General features: G+C 47.9%; 1 protein-coding gene across 2 annotated transcripts in view; it reads left to right on the top strand.

Annotated features, from left to right (window-relative positions):
- Positions 1-15,469, top strand: part of rasa4 (RAS p21 protein activator 4) — a 286,693-nt gene that overhangs the window by 14,991 nt on the left and 256,233 nt on the right. For both annotated transcript variants that reach the window (XM_070857323.1, XM_070857322.1), the window contains exons 3-4: positions 11,386-11,499; positions 11,619-11,680. In XM_070857323.1, coding sequence (XP_070713424.1) covers positions 11,386-11,499; positions 11,619-11,680 — 176 coding nt within the window. The remainder of the gene's footprint in view (positions 1-11,385; positions 11,500-11,618; positions 11,681-15,469) is intronic.

The following is a 15,469-nucleotide window of genomic DNA, read 5'->3' as shown; positions in this document are numbered from 1 at the left end:
AAGAACATAAGAAATAGGAGCAGGAGTAGGCCATTTGGCCCCTCGGGCCTGCTCCGCCTTTTAATACGATCATGGCTGATCTGATCAGGACTCAGCTCCACTTCCCTACCTGCTCCCCATGACCCTTTATTCCCTTATTGCTCAAAATTCTGTCTATCTCCGCCTTAAATATATTCAATGACCCAGCCTCCACAGCTCCCTGGGGCAGAGAATTCCTCAGATTTATAACCCTCTGAGAGAAAGTAATTTCTCCTCATCTCAGTTTCAAATGGGCAGCCCCTTATTCTGAGACTATGCTCCCGAGTTTTAGTTTCCCATTTGAATCGAAAAATCCTCTCTGCATCCACCTTGTTGAGCCCCCCTCATTAACTTATATATTTTGATAAGATCACCTCTCAGTCTTCTAAACTCCAATGAGTATAGGCCCAACCTACTCAACCTATCTTCATAAGTCAACCCTTTCACCTCCGGAATCAACCTAATGAACCTTCTCTGAACAGCCTCCAATGCAAGTATATCCTTCCTTGAGCTGGAGCGCCGGGCCCTGGAACATCGCAGGCCGCCCTGACCTGTGTGAGAACACCACTGCAGGTTGGGGCTAAAATAGAGCTGGAGCGCCGGGCCCTGGAACATCGCGGGCCGCCCTGACCTGTGTGAGAACACCACCGCAGTGGGGTGGCTTGACCCATCCACCTCCACGGAGGTGTGTGGGGGACCTGACCCATCCACCTCCATGGCACGAACCTGGTATTGCAGTACTTCCAGGAACGGTGCAGTGGCTCTAGGCCTTTTGGCTAAGAGCATTGGCGCAGAGTGATCCTTGGCGTGTGCAAGGTGACCTCTGGCGTTTGTGATTTGACAAAGAATTGGAACGATTGGCTACGAATTTCAAAAAAAAAAACACCACCGCAGTTCGGGGCTATAAATAAAGCTGGAGCGCCGGGCCCTGGAACATCGTAGCAAGGTGCAGCGAATGAGGGTGCTGGGCCCAGAAGAGTCGAGGGCCCAGGGGCAGCACGGGCCAGCCCACACTGCGATATGTGTGCGCACTAGGTCCGTGCAGCAGAGCAGGTCTCCAGTCGTCCTGGGTAATCCTTGCCATTGGATAAAGGCCTAGCTCTGTCGAGCCCGTGTGGTGGCTGGTGTGCAACAGTCACCACATGTTAAAAAAGTCCACGCACAGGCATCTTCCACCCCCTCAACTGGGGTTCAGGACTGGAACATCGGGTACTTCATTGAAACATCTGTGAACTCTCGTGGAAGCAAGTCATCCTCGTTCAAGGGATCGCCTATGATGATCCTTCCTTAAATACGGAGACCAAAACTGTATGCAGTACTCTAGGTGTGGCCTCACCAATACCTGGTACAGTTGTAGCAGGACCTCTCTCCTTTTATACTCCATCTCCCTTGCAATAAAGGCCAACATTCGATTTGGCTTCCTGATTACTTGCTGTACCTGCATACTAACTTTTTGTGTTTCATGCACAAGGACCCCCAAGTCCCTCTGCACTGAAGCACTTGTCAATTTTTCTCCATTTAAATTATAATTTATTTTTCTATATTTTCTGCCAAAGTGGATAACCTCACATTTTTCCACATTTTCATCATCATCATCATCATAGTCAGTCCCTCGGAGTCGAGGATGACTTGCTTCCACACTAGAAATGAGTTCTCCGGTAACTAAAGAGACCAATGCGGGACCTACAATCCCTGTCACAGGTGGGACAAACGGTGGTTGGAGGAACGGGTGGGTGGGGGCCTGGGTTGCCACATGCTCCTTCCGCTGTCGACGCTTGGTTTCAGCTGGCTTTCGGCGAAGAGACTCGAGGTGTTCAGCGCATTTCCTCCACATTGGGTGGTCTTGAGCCAGGGATTCCCAGGTGTCCGTGGGGATGTGACATTTTTTCAAGGAGGCTTTGAGGGTATCCTTGAAGTGCTTCTTCTGCCCACCTGAGGCTCGCTTGACGTGTCGGAGCTCCGAGTAGAACACTTGTTTTGGGAGTCTCATCTCAGGCATGTGGACGATGTGGCCCATCCAACGGAGCTGATCAAGTGTGGTCAGTGCTTCGATGCTGGGGATATAGGTCTGAGTGAGAACACTGATGTTGGTACGCCTATCCTGCCAATGGATTTGCAGGATCTTGTGGTGGCAGCTTTGATGGTACTTCTCCGGTGTTTTGAGATGCCTGCTGTACATAGTCCATGTCTCTGAGCCATACAGGAGGGCAGATATTACCACTGCTCTGTAGACTTGGTGCCGGGTTTGAGGTCCTGGTCTTCAAACACTCTCTTCCTCAGGCGACCGAAGGCTGCACTGGCATACTGAAGGCAGTGTTGGACCTCGTCGTCGATGTCTGCCCTTGTTGACAGTAGGCTCCTGAGGTATGGAAAATGGTCCATGTTGTCCAAGGCCTCGTCGTGTATTTCGATAACTGAGGGGAAGTGCTGTGTGGCGGGGGCAGGTTGGTAGAGGACCTTTGTCTTACGGATGTTTAGTGTAAGGCCCATGCTCTCGTACGCCTCGGTGAAGGTGTTGACGATGGCTTGGAGTTCGGCCTCCGAGTGTGCGCAGACGCAAGCGTCGTTTGCATACTGTAGTTCGATGATGGAGGATGGGACGACCTTGGATCTGGCCTGGAGGTGGCGGAGGTTGAACAGATTCCCGGTTGTCCTGTAATTTAGCTCCACTCCAGCGGGGAGCTTGCAGAGGGTGAGATGGAGCATTGCAGCAAGGAAGATCGAGAAGAGCGTTGGTGCGATGACGCAGTCCTGCTTGACCCTGGTCCGAATGCGGAATGGGTCTGTGGTGGATCCATTGGTCAGGATCACAGCTTGCATGTCATCATGGAGCAGGCGGAGAATGGTGACAAACTTTTCAGGGCAGCCGAATTTGAGGAGAATGCTCCATAATCCCTCACGGTTGACAGTGTCGAAGACCTTTGTGAGGTCGAAGAAGGCCATGTACATGGGTTGTGCTGTTCCCTGCATTTCTCTTGAATCTGTTGCGCGGTGAAGATCCTGTCCATTGTGCCCCTTAGTGGGCAGAAACCTCATTGCGACTCTGGGAGTTCTTCAGCCACAGGAAGAAGGCAATTCAGGAGGATTCTTGTGATGACTTTCCCGCTGGTCGACAACAGGGAGATTCATCTGTAGTTACTGCAGTCGGACTTGTCACCTTTCTTGAAAATGGTCATGATTACAGTGTCTCTCAGATCTCCTGGCATGATCTTCTCCTTCCAGATAAGAGAGATGAGGTCATGGATCCGCGCCAATAGTGCTTCTCCGCCATGTTTTAGTGCTTTGGTGGGAATTCCATCTGCTCCTAATGACTTGTTGTTCTTCAGTTGTCGGATGGCCTTTTCAACCTCGTGCTGGGCTGGGGTTGTGCTGAGGTGATGGTGGGTAGCATGCTGCGGGATGGAGTCGATGACACTTGGTTGAGAAGATCCTCAAAGTGCTCCTTCCAGCGGGCACTGACTGCCTCTCTGTCCTTGATGAGCACCTCTCCGTTCTTGGCCAGTAGTGGGGTAGGGCCTTGGGTGCTTGGGCCGTAGGTCATCTTGATTGCGCTGAAGAATCCTTGCACATCGTGGTTGTCGCCTAGTTGCTGGATCTCTTATGCTTTCTCAACCGACCATCTGTTCTTTTCTGTTGGGCTTCAGCCTTCAGACATCGGTAGAGCTGCTTTCTTGCCCTAGAGTTGTGTTGCTGCTTCAAGTCCAAGAATGCCTTGCGCTTGCGGCATATTAGCTCCTGGATCTCCTGGTTGGTTTCGTTGAACCAGTCTTGGTGTTTCCTGGTTGAGTGATCGAGCGTCTCTTCGCAGGTGCTGATTATGGAAGCCTTGAGTGTTGACCAGGCACTGTGGACACTCTGCGTCTCTGGGTTACTGGGAGTCGTTAGCTTGGTAGCGAGGTGCTGGCTGAATAGGGCTTTCTTTGAGTGCACCGGTGTTGATTTTCCTGCAGCATTGTTTCTGCTGCCGTCGCTGTTTTCGGGCAATGTTGATGGTGATGACAGAGCGAATTAGGTGGTGGTCCGTCCAGCAGTCGTCAACTCCTGTCATGGCATGGATGATGACCCCGCTGCTGTCCTCCGACCTCTCGCTGACCTCCAACCTCTGATTGTCCTCCGACCTCTCGCTGTCCTGCAACCTCTTGCTGTCCTCCGACCTCTGGGCTCCCCCTATCCTTCGATCTCCTGCTGTCCTCCGAATTCCGATGTCCTACATTATACTCCTCATGTATATGTTACAATGCAAGTGATTTGGGATTGTCAATAAGTTTTGTACGGGTGTCTGTTTTATGTGAGTGGCCATTTATACCGGTTTCACTGCACTCATGATCACTCTGTTCAGGAGGAATAATATAGAATAGAGAACCTGGTGGAGAATCGATGTGCAGTGCCCTGCAGTGGTGGGTTGCAACTTTGACAGGTGCATCTGAGACAGGTAGATTGGCAAGGACCAGGTCACGTAGGCTCCTCCCTCGTGTTGGTTCTTTCACCACCTGTTGCAGTCCCAGTCTGGCAGCTGCGTCCTTCAGGAATCGTCCTGCTCGGTCGGCAATGGAGCTACCGAGCCACTCTTGGTGATGGACATTGAAGTCCCCCACCCCGAGTTGGATCATAGGAACAGGATTGGGCCATTTAGCCCCTCGAGCCTGTTGCACCATTCAATGTGATCATGGCTGATCTGCGACCAATCTCCATATACCCGCCTTTGCCCATATCCCTTTGGTTAACAATTTCTATCAATCTCAGATTTTAAATTAACAATTGATCTAGCATCAATTGCCATTTGCGGAAGAGAGTTCTAAACGTCTACCACCCTTTGAGTGTAGAAGTGTTTCCTAATTTCACTCCTGAAAGATCTGGTTCTAATTTTTAGAAGATGCTCCCTAGCCCTAGACTCCCCAACCAGCGGAAATAGTTTCTCTCTATCTACCCAATCTTGTCCCCTTAATATCTTAAACTTCGATCAAATCATCCCATGCCCTTCTAAATTCTAGGGAATACCACCCTAGTTTGTGTAATCTCTCCTCATAACTTAACCCCTGGAGTCCAGCTGTCATTCTGGTAAACCTACGCTGCTCTCCCTCCAAGGCCAATATATCCTTCCTAAGGTGTGGTGCCCAGAACTGCTCACAGTGCTCCAGGTGTGGTCTAACCAGAGCTCTGTATAGCTGTAGCTTCCTCGACTCTGAGGGACTGCCTCAGAAGAAGAGCACAACTTCTATCCCCTTGTACTCTAGTCCTCTAGATATAAAGACCAGCATTCTGTTAGCCTTTTTGATTATTTTCTGTTCCTGTTCTTGACATTTTAATGACCTATGTACCTGGACCCCCAAGTCTCTTTGGCCATCACTGTTTTTAGCTTTTCACCATTTTAGAAAGTACCCTGTTCTATCCCTTTTAGGTCCAAAGTGGAGGATCTTGCATTTGCCTACATTGAAATCCATTTGCCACAGTTTTCCCACTCCTTTAATCTATCAATATTTCTTTATAATTTTATTCTTTCATCTACATTGCCTACAATGCCGCCTATCTTTGCGTTATTGGCAAATTTGGATAAATAACTTTCTATCCCATCATTTATTCATAAATAGTGAATAGTTGAGGCCCCAACACAAATCTCTGCGGGACGCCACTAGTCACATCCTGCCAATGAAAGTACCTGCCCATTATCCCCACTCCCTGTCTCCTGCCGCTCACCCAGTTTCCTAACCAGCTCAATCATTTGCCTTCAATTCCATGAGCTTCTACTTTAGCTAACAGTCTCTTATGAGGAGCTCTATCAAATGCCTTCTGGAAGTCCATATAAATAACATCCATAGCCATTCCCCTGTACACTACGTTAGCCAACTCTTCAAAAGATTCAATCAGGTTTGTCAGACACGACCTACCTTTCATAAATCCATGCTGGCTCTCTCTGATCAGCTGAAAATTTTCAAGGTGTTCAGTCACCCTATCCTTAATTATAGCAATTTCCCGACAACAGGTGTTAGGCTATAATTCCCTGATTTTCCTCTCTCACCATTTTTAAATAGCAGAGTAACGTGTGCATTTTTCCAATCTAATGGAACGGTTCCTGAATTGAGAGAACTTTGGAAGATTATAGTTGGGACATCTGCAATGTGCTCACTTACTTCCTTTAAAATCCTGAGATGTAAACCATCTGGCCCTGGGGATTTGTCACTCTTTAGTGCTGTTATTTTCTTCATTCCTGTTATTCTCCATTACTATACATTTTATGTCCTTGTTAACATCAGTGCTTCTTCCAAGTGACGAACGCACTCTGTAGAGATGTGCAGCTAAGACCTCATGCCATATTCCAGGGAGAGAGAGGGATGGGACATTGGGCGGATAATTCCTCTTGAAGTGGATAGCCCACTGGCTATCAGCTGAGGCCTAGAAGCAGGCTGTCGCCCAGCCTTTCAACCATTGGGGGCATAGTCTGGTGAATCCAAAACCAGGGAGAAAAATAGGAAGACCTATCTTAACGAGAAAATGAGGCTACTGCGTGAGCTAAAGATCAGTAAACTAGATCAGGTGGCACAAATGTGGAAGAAAGAAAGAAAGTACTTGCATTTATATAGCGCCTTTCATGATCTACAGATGTCTGATAACACTTTACAGCCAGTGAAGTATAATAATATAGAAATGGAGCAGCCAATTTGCGACAGCAAGGTCCCTCAAACTGCAATGTGATAACGAGCAGATCATCTGTTTTAGCGATATATATTGGTGAGGACACTGGGGAGAACTCCCCTACTCTACTTCAAATAGTGCCATGGGATGTATTAAATTCACCTGAGAGGATAGACGAAGCCGTGGTTTAACGTCTCCGACAGTGCATCACTCCCTCTGTATTGTACTGGAGTGTCAGCCTAGATTTTGTGCTCAAGTCCCTGGAGTGGGACTTGAACCCACAACCGTTTGACTCAGAGGTGAGAGTGCTGCCCACTGAGCCTCAGCTGACACTTTATTTTGATTTATTTAATTGATAATGTTCACTTTCTGTGTACTACTTATTCAATCTGTTACAGTCCTAGTGAATCTGAGGTAGAATGTGCACATATACTGGGGAAATTGAGTAGATCCCAGTGGGCCCTAGTGAGGATGACGATTAAGGTACTAAAATCAATTACACTGGCACCGGTTCTGCAAAGGAAATAAGGTCAAGCCTGCATTACACCGCCTTTTGGATTTGATATCTTGAAGCTATATCTGACATACCAGTGAATCCTCAGTCACTCATCTCTGAGCACCCAACTAACTGAAGTCAGCTCAGGAACTGCATCCAATGAATTCTTGTTCCGCTCAGCCGGTACTGGGAGCAAATATCGTCCTACATCACAGAAAGGATGATGCCTCTAACATTGAAGAAATATGCGTCACTGGCCGTGCATTCAAAGGCATTGAGTGCATGACATGCACCTTGAAAATGTGCCCCAGGTCTACGAGCATGTGGATGGCGTAAGTTGGTTTACAGAGTCCCTTGTGGAATACAAATATGCCACAGGGTTGGTATGTCTATCGAACGGATTTGACTCAGTTGGGTATCTATTCATCTCTTGTGAAGGTAGACATCCACAGAAAAGTGATGTTGAAAAATCCAAATTAATACAGGCTGGATATTGCTGCTGATACAAGTGACTGAGCTTTTAATATCTCCTCGGTCTGCTATTTAACACAGGCATTCACCCATTTCAAATCGGATTTAATGCCTTTGCCAAAAAAAGAAACAGAGGTGTCCTGAAAATGTACTTTACTAGAGAATGGTTACGCTCCTCAGACATACACTTGTATCTACTAGAAAATGGCATCACTCTCCGAACATACACCTGTATCTAAAAACAAAAATACTGGAAATACTCAGCAGGTCAGGCAACATCGGTGGAGAGAGAGAAACAAAGTTCACGTTTCAGGTCGATGAACCTTCATCTTGAGTTCTGACAAAGGGTCATTGACCTGAAACATGAACTCTGTTTCTCTCTCCACAGATGCTGCCTGACCCACTGACTATTTCCAGTATTTTCTGGTTTTATTTCAGAGTTCAGCATCCGCAGTATTTTGCTTTTGTACACACCTGCATTTACTAGAGAATGGCATCACTCCCCAGGCACACACCTGTATCTACTAGAGAATGGCATCACTCCCCAGACACACACCTGTATCTACTAGAGAATGGCATCACTCCCCAGACACACACCTGTGTCTACTAGAGAATGGCATCACTCCCCAGGCACACACCTGTATCTACTAGAGAATGGCATCACTCCCCAGACACACACCTGTATCTACTAGAGAATGGCATCACTCCCCAGACACACACCTGTGTCTACTAGAGAATGGCATCACTCCCCAGGCACACACCTGTATCTACTAGAGAATGGCATCACTCCCCAGACACACACCTGTATCTACTAGAGAATGGCATCACTCCCCAGGCACACACCTGTATCTACTAGAGAATGGCATCAATCCCCAGACACACACAGCCACAGTTCACACACTCACTCAGTCTGATTTCATGCACACACTCTCCAAGTCTGATCACATAATACTCCCACCACTTGATCTTTACTTTTATCGAGAAGTGATATTATGTGAGGAACTAAATTCCTAAATCAAACAAAATGGGGCTTTATCATTTTAAAGTCACACATCACATCTTCAAAACATTTGAGGAGCAAGCCAAACTTGAAGTGTTGACAGGACTTCAAACTCTTTCATAACATTCAGCTTTTAATATGTTGAAATGGAAAATAGGAGTCACAAACAAACATGACCTAAGCTTTTACAATTGTGTTTATGTTCTGAATATGATGGTCTGACTGTTAAATATACATGACCCAAATTGTGCTTCTTCTGAAAAACTTTCTTTGTGTGACAAGTCTCCCTAAAATAGTGTCACCACTCTGTCCAGCTCAAAACACAAAACATTGCTGCTGTGAGCCAAAATCGGTATTTCCCCCTCCGCAGTTATCTGCTGCAGCTGATTTACATTTCAGGGATAACACTTTCAGGGAGAGTCCCTCAGGATCAGACAGGCTAGACGACAATGACCCTTCAAACCGACTGTCCCATCAAATGATACTTCTGATCGGGCTGGAAAGTGGAGGCAACCCTGGGCTTTTCACTGAACAGGCTGTCTTCCGGGCTGCACAGAGGAAGTCTTCATGTATGGATTTATTTACCACACTTAACGGGGAGCAAATGTCTCTGAAGGGGAGAGTACTTTGGGGCTGGGAGGGAATGGGATTAGGGCGAGGTTTGGGAGTGAAGTGAATGGCCTGGTGCCTGACAGCACAAAGTGGAACTGGGAGCACTTTGGAGAAGCACAACCTATGCATGTCGAGGAGGAATTGGAGCCAGGGAAAAGTAGAGCTTTGGGATCTGGTGGCTAGGACCACTTGGGGAAGAGGGTGCCTGTCAGTGCTGGGAGATGTGGCAGTATTGGGACAGCTGAATCCTTGGTGGAATCGAAAAAGGCTCAGAGACAATCACAAGATCGGTTCGACCCATTTTGTCCCCATTACAGCATCATGTTGCTAAATGCTTTTAGCCCTGGCCTTCGCCACTTTCCCCAATAATCCATTCCAACTGTTGATCACCCTTTGTGTTAAGAAATACTTCTTGCTAAACTTGCCCTGACCCTGTGCCCTCTTGTCCACATGACCTGGTGCATCTGCAAGTATTGTTTCCTGTTTAGCTCTTCGATCGCATGAAATACCTCAATACCCCTATAAAATCACCTTTGAGTTGCCTTTTTGTTTGAGACTGAAGAGCCCTTGCTCCTCAATTTGCTCGTCATAGCTCTTCCCACAGATCAGCCACACTGCTGTCCTGCACTGCCTTTAGAGCCTGGGTGGTTCCATCGTCACGGCGACTGGTGCGGCCTGGATCAGGGCACTGCCCAGCTCCGGTGCAGTCTCTGAGGATTTGAGCTCAGCTAATTTGGCACCAGAACCTGACATCCTGCTTGTTTTTGTCCATTGCTACCTGAGTGACACAGCCAATTGGATACTAACTCATGGGCCATTTCTGTGCTGTGGCACTGCCTAAATTTGATTTTACTCTCAGATGGTCAGGCTCGTTGAGAACATCATTTTGTTCCCCCCTTCCACCACTTTCCCATCCCGACTTCCACTAGAATTGCCAACTCTAGCTGGATGTATTTCTGGAGGTTTTGTCACATGACCTCCACCCTGTAACCGTCCCTGCTCCCCCCAATGGTCGCCCAACATGTCCATTCTCGCAGCGGACTCCCTACCCAGCCAATTCGGAAAGCAATTGACTCTTCATTGCCTGATTGGATGATTTTTGACCGTCAATTAAAAAGCCTTTTCCCAATCTCCAACACTTTTACAACTTTAAAAATGTTCAAAGAATATTTATTTAAATCCCTCAATAATTCTGGGTTTCTCCCGGCAGTGTCCGAGAGATTAATCTTCAATTCCTGGAGACTCCAGGACAATCCTGGAGGGTTGGCAACCCTAACTTCCACACCCCCCACTCCCCCAACCTCCGATCCTCTCAGCAGCACAAAATAAAGTAGCTTTTAAAAAAAAAATGAGAGAGCGAGAGAGAGGAAAGCTGTCGCCCCGCCCCTACGACCCCCCCCCCACCCCCCCCACAGATGGCTCAGTGGGTAAAGCCAGTGATTGGCTGAGCCTCATCGACCAGAAGGCCTTGGGTTCAATTTGCAGTCTGAGCCGAGTCAGCTGATCAGCTGCCAACACTCAGGGTCCAGACTGACACGCAAGTGGGTGAGGTGCTGGAGGGCATCATGTTATCATCCCTCGAAACGAGGATGACTTGCTTCCACGCCAAAAAAGGATGAGTTCACAGATGTTTCAATGAAGGACCTAATATTCCAGATCCCGAACTACATCCTGAAAGATGGAAGATGCCTGTGCATGGATTTTTTTTAATGTGTAGTGACCGTTGCACAACAGCCACCACACAGGCTTGACAGAGCTAGGTCTTGGTCCAGTGGCGAGGGTTATCCAAGACGAGTGGAGATCTGCTCTGCTGCACGGACCTAGTGCGCGCACATATCGCAGTGTGGGCTGGTCCATGCTGCCACTGGGCCCCTGGCCCCGAACTCACACCTCTCCTGGGCCCTGATCACACCCCTCCACAGTCTCTGGCTGCATCTGCCCATGCTCCAATCACCAACCTGGACCTTGATGACGTCACATGGAGGGCATCATGTAACTAGCGAATCGTACCCCAGCAGGGAGGGGAAAAGAGCTGCAATGGCCTTACCCTAATTGTCAATAGAGGCTTACTGAGTCGTATACCAGAGAGCAGCAAAGCCATAAGGTTTGGAATGGCAGCGTTTTGTAAAAAGTATTCATGTAATATTTCTTTCCGCAGAACTGCAACAATATGGAAGACTCTGTCTCCGTTCTGGGGCGAAGAGTACAACGTCCACCTTCCCAGCACCTTTCACTCCATCTCCTTTTATGTGATGGATGAGGACGCGATCAGGTAATTTTAACATCAGCTCCCATCTTAATGCTGATTCTTGCAGTGTCAATAAATATCGAAACCCGTGTTTAAAATGGCAGTGGCCTCGCTAACTATGAATCTTTATTGTTTATATTTAGCCGCGATGATGTCATTGGGAAAGTTTCTGTAGCTAAGGACATTCTTACTGCCAACCCAAAAGGTAAGCACCTTTTAGCACAGTCTTCCACGGGCCTGAATCTAGCCCAGGGGAGATGAGATAAAAGTTATCTATCTATTGACTGCGAGGGTACTATTGGGAATGAGATTCAGCAATCCCAACACATGCCTAGTGGCTCTGGGGCTACGGGCCAAAACTGACACTCTCGCTCAGAGAGGCCAATAAATGGTTGTTGTGGCAAATGGAAAAGTGACAGTGGTGCAGTAGAATATTTCATTGAGGTTGGGGCTGAGTAGCGAGAACTTTCCTCCACGTTTAACTGTGCTGTGCTGGACTCCATGCCCGGTGCTGACAATGGGAGCGAGCAATGTTAACTCACCTTGTTAAGCACCATCTTCCCCAGATGTAGAACTGTTAATGGAAGATTGTGACATGTTACTGTTGATTTGTGTTTAAACAGTCTGTTGGTTTCACCTCAAACTGGGAAAGGTGCAACCCAGCCAGCAAGTATCCTAAGTTTCATCGACATTCTGAGATAAGAATGAGTAGATGACCAGGCGATCATTATTGTCACCAAAATATGTTGGGGGAGAAATTCCGTTTGCCCCTTTTGGGGACAGTAACATCCTGCGGCAGGTGTGGATGTCCCGTTCCGCTCGCGAAATTGAGGTTACCGCCCCCGAGAGGAAGTGCAACATAAAATAACGCGCTCCACTTGCTGTCTGGGGTGCTAATGGGGCCGACTGATCGGGAGCGGGGCCCAACGCTGCACACTCTGCCGCGGAGCATTGCCGCATGGGGGGGGAGGTGGGGGGGGCGCTCCTCCTTTCATTAAAGGGGAGGGCACAAGCTGCCAACTCTGCGGGGAACTACCTGAACCACCGGGGAGCGGGGGTGCCATGCCACCAGCCCGGCACTCAAGCAGAGTGTCAGGCTGTCAGATCGTGGCACGGACCCCACGTTCAAAGTGCTGACATTTTTCTCCAAGGTGGCCGCCACCTCCTCTTTAAGTAGCGCCCACGAGCCTCTTGCGCCCCGTTCACGTCCCGTGAAGCTGTCGCTGTCATCGTACGGCACAGCTTCAGGAGTTGATAACCAACTTAGGGGCCGGGGAGAGAACGGGGCGCTGCGCACGATGATGACATCATTACCACGCAGTGGAGCGGGGCGCTACTGGTTACCGCCGCCACTAAACTCCCACCAGGCACTAACAGGAGGCGCAAACGGCCCCAATTTCTCCCCCATAATATATTACTGATCTGACACTGCTGTAATGATGCAGATCTTAGAAGGATCAAGCTAGCTCCAGGTTAACAGGACTGGAATCAGACTGATTAAAAGTCCATGTGCTTCTATCTTAGTATTCCAGTGTAACACAAGCATTCACTTCTAGTTCATGTATACCTGGGCCTTGGGTTGAAGTGAATGTGGTTGACAGAAATAAAGTACAGGAAGTAACAATAAAATGAGAGTTCAGAACATCTGTTGCTGGTTTTGCACAGAGATTCACCCGTGGCTGGAAAACCCAACCGTTTTTTTGTCCATGGGATGTGGGTGAAGCTGGCAGGACCACAATTTATTGCCCACCTGGTGTTGGCCTGAGATGGTGGTAAATAGGCCTTCTTTAATCTCTGTAGTACTTCTGCTGATGCCGTTCCCACAATGGTGTTGGGCAGGGAATTTCAGGATACTGACCATGAACGTGCAAGTCAGGATTTATGACCTGGAGGGGAACTTGGAGGTTTTGGTGCTCCCATGTTCTTGCTGCCTCTCGCTCTTCATGGTGATAGAGATAGTGGGACTTGCAAGTGGCGGTATTCCATGCGCCTGCTGCCCTTATCCGTCTAGGCGGTAGAGGTCGCAGTGTTTGGGAGGTGCTGTCGAATTCATCATAGGCAGTCCCTCGAATCGAGGATGACTTGCTTCCACGTCAAAAAGTTCACAGGTGTTTCAATGAAGGACCTAATATTCCAGATCTCAAACTACATATTGAAGGGTGGAAGATGCCTGTGCGTGGATTTTTATAACGTGGGGTGGCCGTTGCACAACAGCCACCACACGGGCTTGACAGAGCTAGGTCTTGGTCCAGTGGCAAGGATTACCTAAGACGACTGGAGACCAGCTCTGCTGCACGGATCCAGTGCGCGCACATATCGCAGTGTGGGCTGGCCCATGTTGCCCCTGGGCCCTCGCCTCTTTTGGCCCCGAACTCACGCACTCCCGGGTCCCGATCACATCCCTCTGCATTCTCTCGCCGCTCCTTCGCCCCGACCTCGCCGCCCCTGCTGTATCTGCCCACGCTCCAATCAGGGACTTGGACCTTGATGACGTCCCTATTCGCTGTCGCCGCCCTCCTGCACCAGCTCACGCTGTACCTTGCAGTGGTATGCCGCCACACTGCCGAATTAGGACATATACAAGTGACCTACAGGCTCATTATGACACGATTATGATCCTTGTGTGGCTCAGGGCACGGTGCGAGATTTACACAGCGCATGCTGTACAACAGAAAGAAACCCATTCAGAAAGTACAATGCCAGTTATATTTGTGAAAACTGCCCGCTCAATAAGTTTATCTTGCATTCTATACCGTCTCTGAAAACCTTCAGTGATAAAGTAATTACAAAAAGAGACTCAAGCAATTGCTGATCCTTGCCTGAAATTCATGCCGTCAGATTTTCTTTGGATCCTTCTGTTTCCTAGAAGTCTGTGATTTGTTGTCGACAGGAGTTTCCTCCTGTTTTAGTAAGACTAGCTGATATATGGAGCAGCACTGGGCTAACCAGAAAAATAACACTGTCCCATGCCTGGGGTTGAAGCTGCACAACAGAATGTGAGTTATATGCTTTGGCTCAAACTGATGCACTGTCTTCACAAAGTAAAGTCACTCGACAGATCCAGTTTATTGCAATACGGTCTCCGCTTGGCCCCATTGGTGGCACTCTCAACCTCCTGAATCAGAAGGCTGTCGTGGCTTCAAATTCCATTCCAGGGCTTGAGCACACAGTCTCTGCTGATGCTTTAGTGCCATACTGAGATGGCGGTAATGGGCCTTCTTGAATCTCTGTAGTACTTCTGCTGATGCAGTTCTCGCAATGGTGTTGGGCAGGGAATTTCAGGACACTGACCATGAAGGAACATCATTATATGTGCAAGTCAGGATGGTGTGTGACCTGGAGGGGAACTTGGAGGTGTATTGTTGAAGGCACTGTCCTACAGATGGGGTGTTAAACCAAGGATTTGTCTGTTCTAGTGGATATCAGAAAATCCCACCGCACTGACTTAAGGTTCCTCCCTCAACCCAACCCACTGCAGGTATCACTTGTTCATCCATCTCGTTGCTGTTATGGGATCTTGTTGTGGCCGTCCATCCTACCTAGAGAACCAGTTGCTGCACTTCAAATTCATTCATTGCATGTAAGGCACTTTAAGAAGTTGCGAGCTGCGAACAAGTACTATATAAATGGGCCTTCCACAAAATAATATTCGTAATAACAATAAAAATATGTCAAATATCCTACGTGTTATTCATACATGAAAACAGTCAGAGACAAAAAAAAAGCTTCAGTCCATTCCTCGAGTACCTGAACTCTCCCATCACAGCATTCTGCTGTATTTTGAAACACCCCAGTGTTTTTCAATCTATGGTTGTGTCAGATTATTCCAACTATTTCACACACTGAGTATAAACATTTTCCCAACAAATCTGCTTCAAATTTACATTTTCCTAATTTCTAATTTTGTTCTCTGTTCCTAATGTAATTATGTAAGGCTTTGAAGTCATTATGCAGGTTTACTCTATGCTATTTAACATCTCATATACTTCAATAA

Source organism: Pristiophorus japonicus, chromosome 16, assembly GCF_044704955.1.
Source record: "Pristiophorus japonicus isolate sPriJap1 chromosome 16, sPriJap1.hap1, whole genome shotgun sequence".
NCBI classification, from domain to species: Eukaryota; Metazoa; Chordata; class Chondrichthyes; family Pristiophoridae; genus Pristiophorus; species Pristiophorus japonicus.
This window is presented reverse-complemented; position numbering and strand designations above follow the sequence as displayed.